Source organism: Ambystoma mexicanum, chromosome 6p (genome assembly GCF_040938575.1).
Source record: "Ambystoma mexicanum isolate Mex_15411 chromosome 6p, UKY_AmexF1_1, whole genome shotgun sequence".
In the NCBI taxonomy this organism is placed as follows: Eukaryota; Metazoa; Chordata; class Amphibia; order Caudata; family Ambystomatidae; genus Ambystoma; species Ambystoma mexicanum.
Genome location: NC_090935.1, coordinates 590,722,604 through 590,736,361, shown reverse-complemented (window position 1 = coordinate 590,736,361; position 13,758 = coordinate 590,722,604). Strand labels below are relative to the sequence as shown.

Genomic DNA, 13,758 nt, shown 5'->3' with positions numbered 1-13,758 from the left:
GGGAGAAGCCCAGCTTGTGAAGGGAGTGGCAGGTGAGACAGATGATCCAAGGCTCGTTCGGGAGAACACGCTCCGATCAGCCAGTCATCCAGGTAGGGGTAGACATGACTCGCCCCTTCCTGAGATACGCTGCTGCCACCACCACCATGAGCTTGGTGAAGACCCTCGGGGCGCAGGTGAACCCGAATGGCAGGACCCGAAACTGAAAGTGCGAGCTGCCAACAGCGAACCTCTGGTATTTTCTGTGCTTTGGATTGATCGGCACATGAAAATAAGCATCCTGTAGGTCCAATGACACCAACCAATCCTGAAGTCGAAGGGCCAGAAGGACCTGAGAAAGATTGACCATCTTGAACTTCCTGAGGAACTTGTTCAAGCGACGCAAGTCCAAGATGGGTCTCAATCCATCTTTCTAGGGAATCAAAAAATATGGGGGATACCAGCCATTGTTCCCCTTCGCCACAGGCACTAGTTCTATAGTGCCTTTCTCCAGCAGGTTCAAGATTTCCTGCACAAGGAGCAGATCCGGAATCTTCAAAGAGTTTCCCCGGTGGATTATCCTTAGGCCAATTTAGTAGGCAGTAGCCGTGGGCTATTGTTTCCAGAACCCACGCATCTGAAGTAATGGTTCGCCACTCTTCGAGATGCTGAGACAGTCTGCCCTCAACCGGCGAACAATGGGACCTGGCCTCATAGCTGTTTTGGAGCGGCTGTGGCAGCGCCTGAAGGCAAAGAGGCAGCTGCCTGAGCAGCTTTGGAACCTCGTTACCGTCCACCACGGGTAGTTTTACAGTGTCCCCTTTGAATGGCCGCTCCCCTCGCTCTACCAAAAGAGGAGTAGTAAAGAAAGTAACACCTCCACTGCTGTCCCCTAGGACGAAAGGGCAGAGGTTGACGCACAGCTGTGCCCAAAGCTTTCGCATCTGCTTTGAGGTCTGCAACCTCTCAAGGCTCTCGTCAGCCTTGCTGCCAAACAAATGAGAGCCGTCAAAGGGCATGTTAAGAAGACAGGCTTGCACGTCCGGTGCAAAGCCCAACTTCCGAAACCACGCATACCTGCGTATCACGGTGCTCGCAGCCATGGACCGGCTGACACTATCTGCCGTGTCCTACCCAGACTGAAGGGATTCACACATGGCATCTTTGCCATCCTGCACAATAGCAAGACACAATTCCACAGAGTGTACGAAAATTTGGCCAAGGCACAGGTGGAGTTGGCCGATTTAAGGGCCATACTCCCAGCCGAAAATATCTTGCGTGCCCTTCCATCGAAGCGCTTGCCATCCCTATCTGGAAGGATGGTAGGGTATGCCGCCTGCCTCGAGGTGGCCGTAGCCGCCTGAACCACCAAACTCTCCGGAGTGGGGTGTGTGGATAGGTAGCTGGGGTCGACACCTTTCTCGCGGTATTTCATAGTCGGCGACTTGTTGACCGCCGGAAGAGACTCTGGGGTGTTCCAAGTAGCAGCCACCCTTTTCTCTAACGCCATGTGAAAAGGCAACACTGGGTCAGTGGACGGACCCTGATCTAAAATGTCAGTCAGGTCATCCTGATCGAATTCAACTTGAGGGCCAGACCACCTCAGGTACTCCTTAACCCTTGACATCAACTTCCTATAGGAGGATTCAGCATGAGTACCAGGCTCAGGCCTCCCAAACTCCATCTCAGGAGATATATCCAGGCCACTGGCATCATGCAAAGATTGCCTCAGATCCTCCAGCTGACTGTCCTCCGAAAAGAGCATGTCAGGAGCTGCAGAAGTGTCACCAGGAGCACCAAAAGGCGCCAACTCCACATCAGACCTCTCCTCATCTTCAAATATCTGGTAGAGAGTGAAAGAACTCCCTCCTAGGTACATCAGTAGACCTGGAGTCCACAGGGGGCCTTACAGTCTTAGCTAAAGCCTATCTCAGAGGATCCACAGCTCTAGGGGCCTCCAACGTCAAATTCTGACCTGTAGGCCCCGATGGCACTGACAGCCTCGGCGTCAACAACGGCGCAGAGGGCTCTGAGGGCCTGGTCAAGGGCAAAGCCCCGACAGCCGCACTCGATGGGCACAGCGCCGATGGGGTCGACACCTTCCTCGACACCTGCCCAGGCTTCGGCGGTCTCGCCGGGGATGAGGACCGCAACCTGGGTCTGGCACGTCTCTGGCGATCTACCTGACCCTTGTCCAAATGGGACCTCGACGGTTCCCGATGCTTATCGCGCTGACCGCCCGGGCCAAAGGCGCTCGAACTTCAGACCGAGCCCTCTCCCCACCGGCTTCAAGCGAAGGCGCGGACGGGGCAGTGCCCTGAGATTGAATAATCTCCAACATTTTCTCCCTGAATGCCTCCCACTCCTCCGGAGTAGAGTAATTAGTCGGGTAAGCCACTTTCCTCGCGGAGCAATCATCCGACGGGGAAGTCGTACGGTGACGCCGCTTCTGGGTGTGCCTCGACAAGGACGACGAGTGGCGAGAACCAATCCGGGACAAAGATCCCCTGGACTCCTTCCGACGGGAGAGTCACCCCTTCAGTCATCGGTGGAAAGACCAGATTTCTTGGATTTACGGGGTTTGGATACCTGACCTACCTGCAACTTCCCCTTATGCTCCCACAAGGCCTAGGCAGTCAACGACTGGCCCTTTGACGACTGCTCTGTGTCGTGGCTCTCACCCAGACACCACAAGCGGATACGGTGCAGCTCCGTGATGGACATCTTGGACTTACAGTCCCTGCACATTTTAAAGCCGGACCTTGGGGTCGGAGGGGTCGAAGACCACCTTATCAAAGATGATAACACGAGGCACGCCCATTCTCGAAGAAAACTTTTTTGCGGGAAATACGGAACTGAGGCTACAGGTGCCGTGCGTCCTACTTAGAACATCCAATGACGTCACCCTCGACGGAGTCCTTTGAGGGACATCGACCCAACGCCATCGACGCAGGACGCCCTCTGCCGAAAAATTTCCAAAGCAGCAAAGCTGTGGACATTACATGTCAAAGATGTGGAATACGTTGGAGGACACAGTCCATTTGAACTAACTTTCTCAAGAGACTTGCTAAGGGGACATGCTCTTCCAAACACCCACTCTTAACATAAGAAAGGATCTGATGGACTATTGATAGGACACGCAGATCAGTTACCTTTCATCAGCTTTGTTTTTTTTCGTAGCCTTTTGTTTATCTTCTTGCTCACTGCCACTCTCCTCTTCAGCTGAACTGCAATTACTCTCAACACTGTTGTCATCCTTTTCTTCACTATCTTCATCGCTCTCACTGCCAGAATCACTCCCTGAAACAGAAATCCAGTTCCATATAAAGTCTTAATAGACCGACTACAAGAAGTGCAGCAGATACTATACATGAATAGATCAAATAAAGAACAAATTACTTACCTCTCAGTAATTTTCTTTCTGACAGATGTTCCTTCCACGGATTTCTCATTTATAGTATTCTCCCAAAGCAGTACAAAAATCTGGATGAGAGCAAGGGCACCACCTAGTTTCTGGAGGAACGCCCTACCAATATGGGTGTCCTGGCTTTAAAGAGAATCCCAAGCAGTAATTCTTATTACACATGTGCAGAGATGCCCACGTTGCCGCCTGCCAAATGCCCAGGACACGGACTCCCCTCTGCAAAGCAGAGGGTGCATCCACTCCTCTGCTGGAATGGCCTCTGAATCCCTCCGGGACATCTTTCCCAGCCACAGTTCTGCAAGCATGAGCACCAGTCTGACCAATGAAAAGCTGGTCATCTTTCTTCTCTCGTCCGAGAGACATAGTCGATGAGGGACCGCGCAGGTCCAGCCGATGAACCGTTCCTCTGCTTTCAAAGGATGAGGTGTAGGAAAAAAAAAACACAGAAAGATGGATCTTTTGGAAAAGGTTAAAAAAAGGGACGACTTTTTGAAGAAAAGAGTGTCTTACTCTCAACGACCCATTCTCTTTGGAGAAAACCAAATAGGGAGGATAAACAGATGATGCCTGGAGCCCACTCACCCATCCCATGGACGTGATGGCAACCAGGAAGCTCACGTTAAGAGTGAGCAATTTAATAGAACAAGAATGAAGGGGTTCAAACAGAGCAACCATAAGCAATGTCAGACACAAATTTAAATCCCATGCCGGAACTACAAACTGGTGTGGAGGAAACTTGTTACATAAACCCTGCAAGAACCGCAGGACAGTGGGGATTGTGAAGAAAAAGCCCTATTCTGCAGAGTACTTGAAAACCAAAATAGCAGCAATGTATCCCTTAACATTGCCAATCTGCAGGCCTGCTTGGGCCAAGGACAGCAAAAAATCTAAAACAGGGGGTAACGGACACGATAAAGGGCCAAGATCCCTTTTCCGGCACCAATCCAAAAATGTACGCCAAAATCGACTTTGTTGCGGGTCTCTGAGCTTAAAGAAGCCCATCAAGGACGTTGTCTGACGAGTCCCACTCCTTGTATTTCAGCCGCTCAGTGAAGGTTCAGGCTGCTGATGTTTGTGTGGAGAACCCGCCCCTACAATTGGGAGAGCAAGTCGACTTTCCTCGGAAGGTGCCAAGGAGTGCAGATGGACATGTTCAGCAACTGCAGATACCATGTCCTTGGGGCCGAGTCCAAAGATAACAGGCTGAAAGTGGCTCTGAACAGTTGCAATCTAGTGAGAACCAGTGGATTGACAGGGACCGACAGGAACACAAAGGAGGTTGAATGTCCACTCATCCGTCGATGCATCCCCCAGAGCTCCCCGACTAGAAATTCCCAGGAGCAGGACAACTCTTCCTGTTCACACTGGAAGCACAGAGATCCACTTGAGGAGTTCTCCAGGAATTCCTAGCAGAACTCCCATTCATGGGAGGCCGAAGTCTGTTTGCTGAAGGCACCCACTGTTACATTCTCTTTTCCGGCCAAATGGGCTGTCAGAGAGACCTTTTTCTTGAGCCCAGGACCACTGTCAGTAAAGTGATGAGTTCCCGAAACTCTGAGGGAGACCACAGTCTGTTCATTGTCAGTTCCAACAGGTGAGCACCCCAACCTGTCAGAAAAGCATCAGTACCAGTCATCTGAGGCCCGGGTTGATGATACAACCTGTCTCTCAGCAAGTCTCTCACGGCCCACCACACAAGATCCTGAGTCACCTAGACCTTAAAAAGGTCAGACATGTGGCCCTGAAACTATGATCATTCGAGGAGCCACTGAAGCGCTCTCATGTGCAGGCTTCCCCCCGATATGTGCGACACCGCATCCGGGGTGCCAGCTCGGCTGAATGACATAACTGCAGTCCTACCCGAGGCAAGCCACCACCACTGCTAGCAGCTTGGTGAAAGACCAAACGGCAGGGTTAGGAACTGGTAGTGATGTTCGCCCACCACAAACTTCAGGTTCTTCCTGTGTTCTCCGATGAATGGGCACATGGAAGTAGGCATCCTGAAGGTGCAGTGATAACCAGTCAAGCAGATTGAGCGCTTGGGGAACCTGGGCTACTGTAACCATCTTTAATTGGTCCTTGCGCAGGAGCAAATCAAATCCAGCAGCTTTAGATCCAGTACTGTATACAAACCCTGTCCTTCATAAGAACCAGAAAATATGTGGAATTCCAACTTTTGCCTCGTTCCAAGTGGGGAACCAGTTCTATCTCACTTTTTGAGAGAAGCTGATGACCTACTCCCGAGTTAAGGTGATAGTGCAAGGACCATAGTATGGAGTCTGTTGCACAAAAGAGAGACAGTAAACCATGTTGAATGACCTATAAGGCCCAAACACCAGATGTGGTCTTGGACCATTCTGTGCAGGCAAAGTCTTCCCCCTTCCCACAGGGAAACCATGGCAGGGTAGAAGACCTCACAAAGACTTTGCTCCTTGTTGTCCTGAGGGGATGGTGGCCACAGTCGCACCCCCTCTGGGGGCACCTTTACCTCGATCCCTTGGGAAGGCCTGGCCTCAACCCTGGCAGGGCAAAGGAACCTGAGGGGCAAACACCCTGACCCCTAAGGCGTCATCAGCTCTCACCCACTAGGCCCAAGGATCTGTCATCCAGGTAGCCAGGACACGGCCATCACTTTTGGATCCAGTTCCTGGGCGTGGACCAGTGCAGGAAGAGCACCTGGGTGAGGGGTCTTCGGGGAGTAGGACACTGAATGTTGAGACACAGTATCCCCGTCCCCGTAACACCTTTACCCCCCCATCTACCAGGTAGGAAATTTAGGAACTCAACCCCTCGCCTTTTACAACACAAACACTTTCTCACAGACAGCCTGCTATGAGAGAAAACGGACTAACACCCGAGCCGTATACCAGATGTGTCCCAATTCAATGGTCAGGCAAGGTTAGGCAATTACTGACCATCCCACACACCTGACTTCCATTACACTTCCCCACACGGATAAAAGGTGGAGCACAAGAGCATACTTTGAGTGTGGCAAAGCACACAAGGAAACAGCAGTTCCAAGATGGCAGTTTAACAAGAGGAGAAAGACAGCGAAACAGAAGGGGATTGCAGGGGGGAGGGGATGAGTTTCCTTGACCTTTTTGACAAGGAACCATTACTTTCACAAAGCCTCAAGAATACAAAGCGTGGATTCCAAGATGGCTGCCGACAAGTAAACATTGGGTCGCCCGAGCTCCCCGAACAGCATCACCCGTCGGAGCATCAGGACTCGGGCTGTGCCCGACGATGCAGAGCAGCGGCCGACCTCCGCGGCGAGCAGACTTCTGGCGGGCGTGTGAAGCGCGGGAGCGGGATGGCTTTTTGGTGAGCCCTGCCGAGCCGTTGGGCTTTTCGCTGCGAGGAGCACTCCAGACATCGCTCCTCTGGTGGGTCTCGGGCCCCGGTGCTGGCCGGAGGCAGCGCCGACGCGCGATTGAGGTGGAGAGCCAGGCTCTGCTCCTCTGCAGCCGCACCGGGGGTCAGTGCTCCTTAGCAGCCCCCGGCTCTCCACCTCAATCGTGCGTCGGCGCCTTGAGCGGCAGCCCGGGACCTGGGAGGAGCGGCCTCATGGCAGAGATCGTCGGCCGCATTCCGCAGCCAGAAAGGGATCGGCCCCCCGGTTTGGGGCTCGCCTGCAGGAGAGCAGATGGAGGGGCCCCTGGTGCAAACCTCCCAACAAGTAAGGCGAGAGGGAGGGGGGACCCCTGAGGGTGGAAGGCAGTACAGGGCAAGTCAAAGGGAGAGGGGGTCCCCTACGGGGTCCCCTGCCGACCAGACTGGAGCCACATTGGGGTTCTTTGGAGGGATACTCTGCAGCTCACTAAGATTTGGACTAGACCAGGCCTCTGGAGGGGCTTGGGCCTCGGGGGGCCCTACCACAGTTGAACAAGGGAGGGTTCCTCATCAGACCAAGGCTTGGATCCCAGTGGGCCGTCCCCCACCCTGCCGCACAACCCTCTTATCCACAACTCTTCAAAATGTCCAGGAACAAGGCCAAGGACCCCCCCCCGCCCCCGATAGCGCCAAAGAACTCAAAGAAAGCCCAAGAAGCTACACTTACCAGAATCTGGCCCCGGGAGATGGAGGAGGAATGATGGACCACGAGATTTGATGCAGAGCTCCATACAGGTCCCCCATGATGCATTAGTTACGCAAGGAATGCTCAAACAATTCCTGGGGGAAATGGTTGATAAAATGACGGCAGCCTGCCAAAGACAGATGGACACCCTGAGGGAAGACCCAACGGAGGGTCTTGGGGAAATCAAGAGAGACATTAATAAATTCGAGGAGAGGGTGGATATTAACGAACGTGCGATACAAGAGTTATCAGAAGACTCACAGAAGGCCGAGAACCTCTTGGAAACCCTTCGGTGGCAAACCAAAACCTGGAGCTACAGGCAGTGGAGTTGGAGAATCGCTCTAGGCGCATCAACATCCGGGTTAGGGCTCTCCCGGAGACCGTCCTACTCCAGGACCTCGAGCAGACGCTAACAACCATATTCACGGACCTTATAGAGGATAACTCAGGCGTGGATCTCCAATTTGACAGAGACCACAAGGTGGGGCCTTCTCGGGCTGAACCCGGCGCTAGACCAAGAGATGTATTAAGTAGCCTTCCACAGTTTTGCGGTAAAGGAGAAGATTATGCAAAAGGCCAGGAGGGCTGGTAAAATCACCTATAATGGCTCTGAGATTTCCCTATACCAAGACCTAGCCCAGGTGACGCTGGCTAAAAGAAGACGAATGTTCCCGGTCCTGAAACACCTGAGGGCACAACAAATAAAATATAGTTGGTCCCATCCGTTTGGTCTGTCCTTTACCTGGCAAGGCAGGCAACAAAAGATTACGACATGTGAGCAAGGATTAGGTCTGCTGGGTATAGAAGATCAGCAAACGACAGACATCGCTGGGACAACACCCCGTCGTAAATCACCCAAATCGTGGGAATGGTCCACAGTGAGATCTAAGCGTCCAGCGAAACTCGATGGCCCATCAGCTAGTCACATCGGGCAGAGGAAAATCGCTCAGGGGGCTCAAATTGGCCAACTTGGGACCCCCGCTGCACCAGCCTTTTCGCAGGAGGAAAGAGACTAAAGAAGATACTCAGCAAGTCCAGGGAGGGCACTTGCAAAGTGAAAAGGAGCACCGTCACGGGCTAGCACTAGACTCACAATGATGCGGGGGTAGGGTGAAAACCTTAAAATGGGATGGGTATATCCTGTGTTGTTCAAAACTGGGGAAATATTAGGGCTCAGCTCTCGTAGGTATGACACGAGGGGGGCAGACTGCCAGCTGAGCTCCCCCAGGGGGGAATTTAAGGAATTTAAGGGGAGGTGGAGGGGGAGGTGGAGGGGGTGTTTATCTCACTGATCCAGGAGAATGGAAATTTTAAGAGCTCTATCAATCCTGATAATGACTTCCCATCTGTTTCACTCAACTGAGACCCAATCCGAAGGCCTTGGGGGTCACCTCCCAGTCCCAACTCCAGCTGCTAATATGGGGCAATTGTTGTTACTGTTATTAAACGTGAATGGGATAAACTCTCCCTCAAACGGAAAAAGGATGAGCGCTATGTACGTAAGGAAAAGCCTCACGTGGTTACTCTGCAGGAGACCCATATCAGAACCCAAGACTCGCATAGAATTATAATCTGGGGATACTCCAAGCTGCTTCAGACCACTCAGTCCATTAAAAGAGGGGGGGTGCTCATTGCTGTGCGAGATGGAGTGGATCCGACGGTTAAAGACTCGCAGCGAGACTGTCAAGGGAGGTAACTGGCAGTGATTTTGGAGGGCAGAGGGGAGGTCTGCACGGTTGATACAATTTATGCTCCCAACACTGGGCAGGACCAGTTTATGATAAAAGTCCTCACCAAATTGAGCAATTTTGCGGCTGGGCGGATCCTATTAACAGGGAATTTTAACATGGCATGGGAACCCCATCGAGACAGGAGTAGGATGCTCTGGGGAATCACATGGTGGCCCCTCGGATGTCTTAAAAGCGAAAATGAGGGAATTGGCGCTGGTGGATGTTTGGAGAGAAATTGAGGGGGATACGCCCGGATTCACGTTCTACGCCCACGCACATGAAACACACTCACGTATCGATTATGCCTGGGTGTCTAGCTCTCTCTTAGGGAAGGTGTTATATATCTCATTGGGTCCCATCTCTATCTCAGACCACACCCCAGTCCTATTGGTGATCACTAGACCGAAGGGGTCCCCGGGCTTGTGAAAATGGAGGTATCCTAACACTCTCTTTAAAGACCCATTGCTGGCGAAGGAGGTTGAACAAGAACTTGAAGATTTTGTCACTCACAATAGATGGGGGGACCCTTTGCCCCAGATATGGTGGGATGCCTTTAAAGTTACGATTAGGGGGAAAACCATAGCTATCAAAGCAAGAAGGGAAAGGGAGCGGTTGGGCAATAAGCTCAAGGAAGCAATGGTACAGATGGCAGGGAAACAAACGAGGGCTCTAAAACGAGAGGTTCGCGCTCTTAGGGCCCAGCTGAACCTTATCCAATCTAGACAAGCAGAAAGGAACCTGCTTCGCCTGCAGCAAAAATATTATGTTAAAGCAAATAGAACAGATCGCCTCCTAGCCAGGATGCTCCGCAGAGAAGAAAGGGATCGAACAATCTTGAAAATCAGGGGAGAAGGGGCCCAGACGCTCACCTCTAATACTGAGATAGAGAGGGAGTTCCGCAAATTCTATACAATCCTTTATACCTCATGCAATCCGGATCCTTGCGCACATGAGACCTATTTAGAAAGGGTCAATCTCCTAGCTATACCGGAAGAAGTCAGGGAAAGGTTGGAAAAGGAGATAACAGCTGACGAGGTTAGAAAGGTGGTTTCTACCCTAGCAACCAATAAAGCACCGGAGCCGGATGGTTTTTTAGCTGATTTTTATAAGCTCCATAAGGAATTCCTGATTCCCCCATCTCACTAGATTGTTTAATCATATAGGAGAGACTGGGGTTCTGCCAAGATCGATGGAGGAGGCAAAGGTTGTTCTTATACATAAGAAGGGAAAGGATGCGATGAGGTGTGGGGCGTATCGCCAGATTGCTTTAATAAATGTTGACACCAAGCTATATACTAAGGTGTTGGCATCCAGATTGGACTCCATTATGCCCACGATTGACCAGACGGATCAAGCAGGCTTCATAAGTGGTCGCCAGACAGCCGATATCGTGAGGAGGATAGTTCACCAGACCGACAAATCCCACAGGAAGGGGGTTTCGGCTTTCCTCCTGGCAATAAATGCCAAAAAGGCGTTTGATCGGGTGGAGTGGAGCTTCCTCTTCGCCACGAGGCACAGAATGGGGTTTGGCCCTAAATTTATAGCTAGGGTAATGGCCAATTATCATCAGCCTACCCTTAGGCTAGCAATTAATGGGAATATATCAGCTCAGGTCCTGGTAGATCGAGGTACCAAACAAGGCTGCCCACTCTCCCCACTGCTCTATGCTCTCCACTTGGAGCCTTTTTTAACAGCAATCAGGGAGGCAGTAAATATAAAGGGTATACCGTTTGGGGGGCAGGAGCATAAGTAGCTGCATTTGCAGATGATCTGCTCCTCACCTTGATAGATCCAAAGGTGTCCCTCCCAGCGCTATGCGACGAACTGGATTTGTTTGGACGGGTGGCAGGGCTGAAGATGAATCCAAGCAAATTAGAAATTCTCAGTCTGGGGCTAACACCATTCTCTGAGAGATATATTAGGAACACCTACGCCTTCAGATGGGCTTCTGGGCACATTAAATACGTAGGAGTGCACCTTACCAGGACACTAGGAGAACTATTTAGGGGAAATTGTGTTCCCCTGATACAGAAAATTAAATCAAAACTGGTTGACGGGGGTCCCCTAAACATTTCCTGGCTTGGTCGCATTAATGTACTAAAGATGGTGATTCTTCCTCAGCTTTTATATCATTTTACAGCCCTTCCAGCCTTGGTCCCACATAGCTTCTTCAGGGCACTACACAAGATCTCGAGCAGGTTCATATGAAACCACAAGAAACCAAGACTGTCAGCATCTCTAATGAGGACCCCTAGTCACTGGGGAGGATTGGGAGTGCCGGACTTTAAAGGGGTACTATTTAGCGGCCCAAATTAGAATAATTAGAGACTGCCAGAAAGATGATCGTAAGAAACCTTGGAGATCAATGGATAGAGCGGTAGTGGCAGGGCCGCTGGAGGGAATGCTCTGGAAGCCAAGGCCAGATAGAACCCCTCAAATGTATGCAAGTGATCTTACATCGACTGTGGGAGAGACGTGGGACTCGGCAGTGAAGGGATCCCATATTACCACATTCCCTTCCCCATATTCGAAAACACACAATCTACCCCGGGATTTAATAACACTGTTTTTGATGAATGGTATCAGGGTGGTTTTCGGATGCTACGGGATATGTACCAGGGGGATAAAGTTAAGGATTTCGAGAGGTGCAAGCTGGATTTTAATCTAGAGGAGCGACATAGATATGGCTATATACAATTGCGACATTGGCTGTCCCACTCAGAAATGTGTCAAGCTGGCTCAAGACCGCCAACGCCCTTTGAGAAATACTTGGACACACACACTCTGGGGACAGGAGGTTGACGGTGTCCATTTATAAATATATAAAGGAGGGGGAAGATCCCCACCCAGGAAATATATGCAGAAGTGGCAGTCGGATACAGGTGCAGTTATCAGGGATCCAGAATGGCAATATTTGTGGGTTCAAATGCCGAGATTAACAAGGTCCCTCCAGGTTCGGGAGATCTAGTTAAAGTTGATGGTCCAATGGCATCTAACCCCAGTCAGGTTAAATAAGATCTACCCGCTATCATCCCGGGGACGCTGGAGAGAATGTGGGGGTATTGGCACATGGGCCCACAAATGGTGGGAATGTCCAAAACTGGATAGGTTCTGGGGTCAAATATGGCAATCTGTAGTCTATACTCTGGGAAATGTGGGGGGGCAAGAATCGAGGTCTGGACATGATAGGATTGGGCGGAGTTTTGGGAGACATTCCCACCAAGTCCTGTCGCAAGGTTTATGTTGTAAATATGTTGTCGGCGGCCTTGGTGTTGGCGCGTCGATATAGGTCCAAGGAGCCACCATATGAACATGAATGGGTGACCAAAATGTGGTCAGTGCTAGCTATGGAGTGGCTCACTTATTCCACACAAGGAGAGCATATGAAGTTTAGGTCGGATTGGGCTGAACTGATAAACTATCTAAAGGAGGGAGCACGCAGAGCATGGTCCCCGAAGTCGATGACACTGCTAGGTATTGTAGAACCTCAGGATGAGGAAGATCTTTAACTGGAGCATTATAAGAGCAAGGTGGTGTTGAAAACAAGTTGAACAGTTTCTCATGGATCGGGGGGAGGTGGGGGTTGGGTGGGTAGGGCGAGGAGGGGGTGGGTGTATTCTTCTTTAGTTGAAACTGTTTTTTCCTTCTTCTTTCTTAAGGTTTGTTTGTTGTTGTGAGAATAAGAAATGCAAATAAAAATCTAGTTGAGGAAAAAAAAAAGAATACAAAGCGTAAGACCAGGAAATCAGGCTGAGGAATCCTACGATGTGTGTCGGAGGTACCTGGGCCCCTCCTGCGTCGATAATCAAGGCGGGGAGAATCGCCAACTGCCTTGGCTCCAACAACAAAGCAGTGTCAGTGAAATCAACACAGTCGGTGAGTTGGGGAGACCGATACAAGAACGGGCTGTGTTGAAGCCAAGGTCGCAAGCAGCAACATTGTATGGTGAGCGTTGGAATGAACATTGTATGAAATGCATGTGATAACCAACACAAATTAAGATGAACTGCAGATGAGCGATTGAACTTTGAAACCAACATACGATACCTTTGACAGAGTGGTCCGGCACCACATGTGCTCAATCGAAGGTCTCTGTAAGGTATCCAGCTGAGAGTTGATAAAAGTGAAAGAGTGGCAAAGGATTGTGAATCAAAGTGGTCCTGCGATGGGTCAAGCAAAAATCCTGTGCAGAATTGAAAATCTTCGATGTTGATACAGTAAAGAACGTTTTTTGTTACAATAGATCATTCGGTCATATCCCGGCAGATGGAGACTGGCTAAAGATTTTGTGTCAAAGCGAATCTGAGCGAATCTGAGCCCAGCGGAGGGGTTCCGAAGTCAATAGTAAATCACCTGAGAAAATTGTGTATATGTGAACTACAGAAAGGAACAGAACTTTATTGTTTGTTTGTTGCATCAGGCCCTCTGAAAGAAGAAACTTTGGCACATAAGGCCATGATGTTGAAGTTTTGAACTGCACCCTCGTGCTAGAGAAGCCAGAGACTATGGTGAGCTTGAGTGTGCAGTCTTGCCCTGTGCTGAAAACG

At 50.7% G+C, this 13,758-nt stretch overlaps 1 protein-coding gene across 1 annotated transcript in view; it reads right to left on the bottom strand.

Moving 5' to 3' along the window:
- Positions 1 to 13,758, bottom strand: part of AP3B1 (adaptor related protein complex 3 subunit beta 1) — a 2,743,269-nt gene that overhangs the window by 1,282,040 nt on the left and 1,447,471 nt on the right. Inside the window, exon 19 of the mRNA XM_069627424.1 lies at positions 3,132 to 3,279. Coding sequence (XP_069483525.1) covers positions 3,132 to 3,279 — 148 coding nt within the window. The remainder of the gene's footprint in view (positions 1 to 3,131; positions 3,280 to 13,758) is intronic.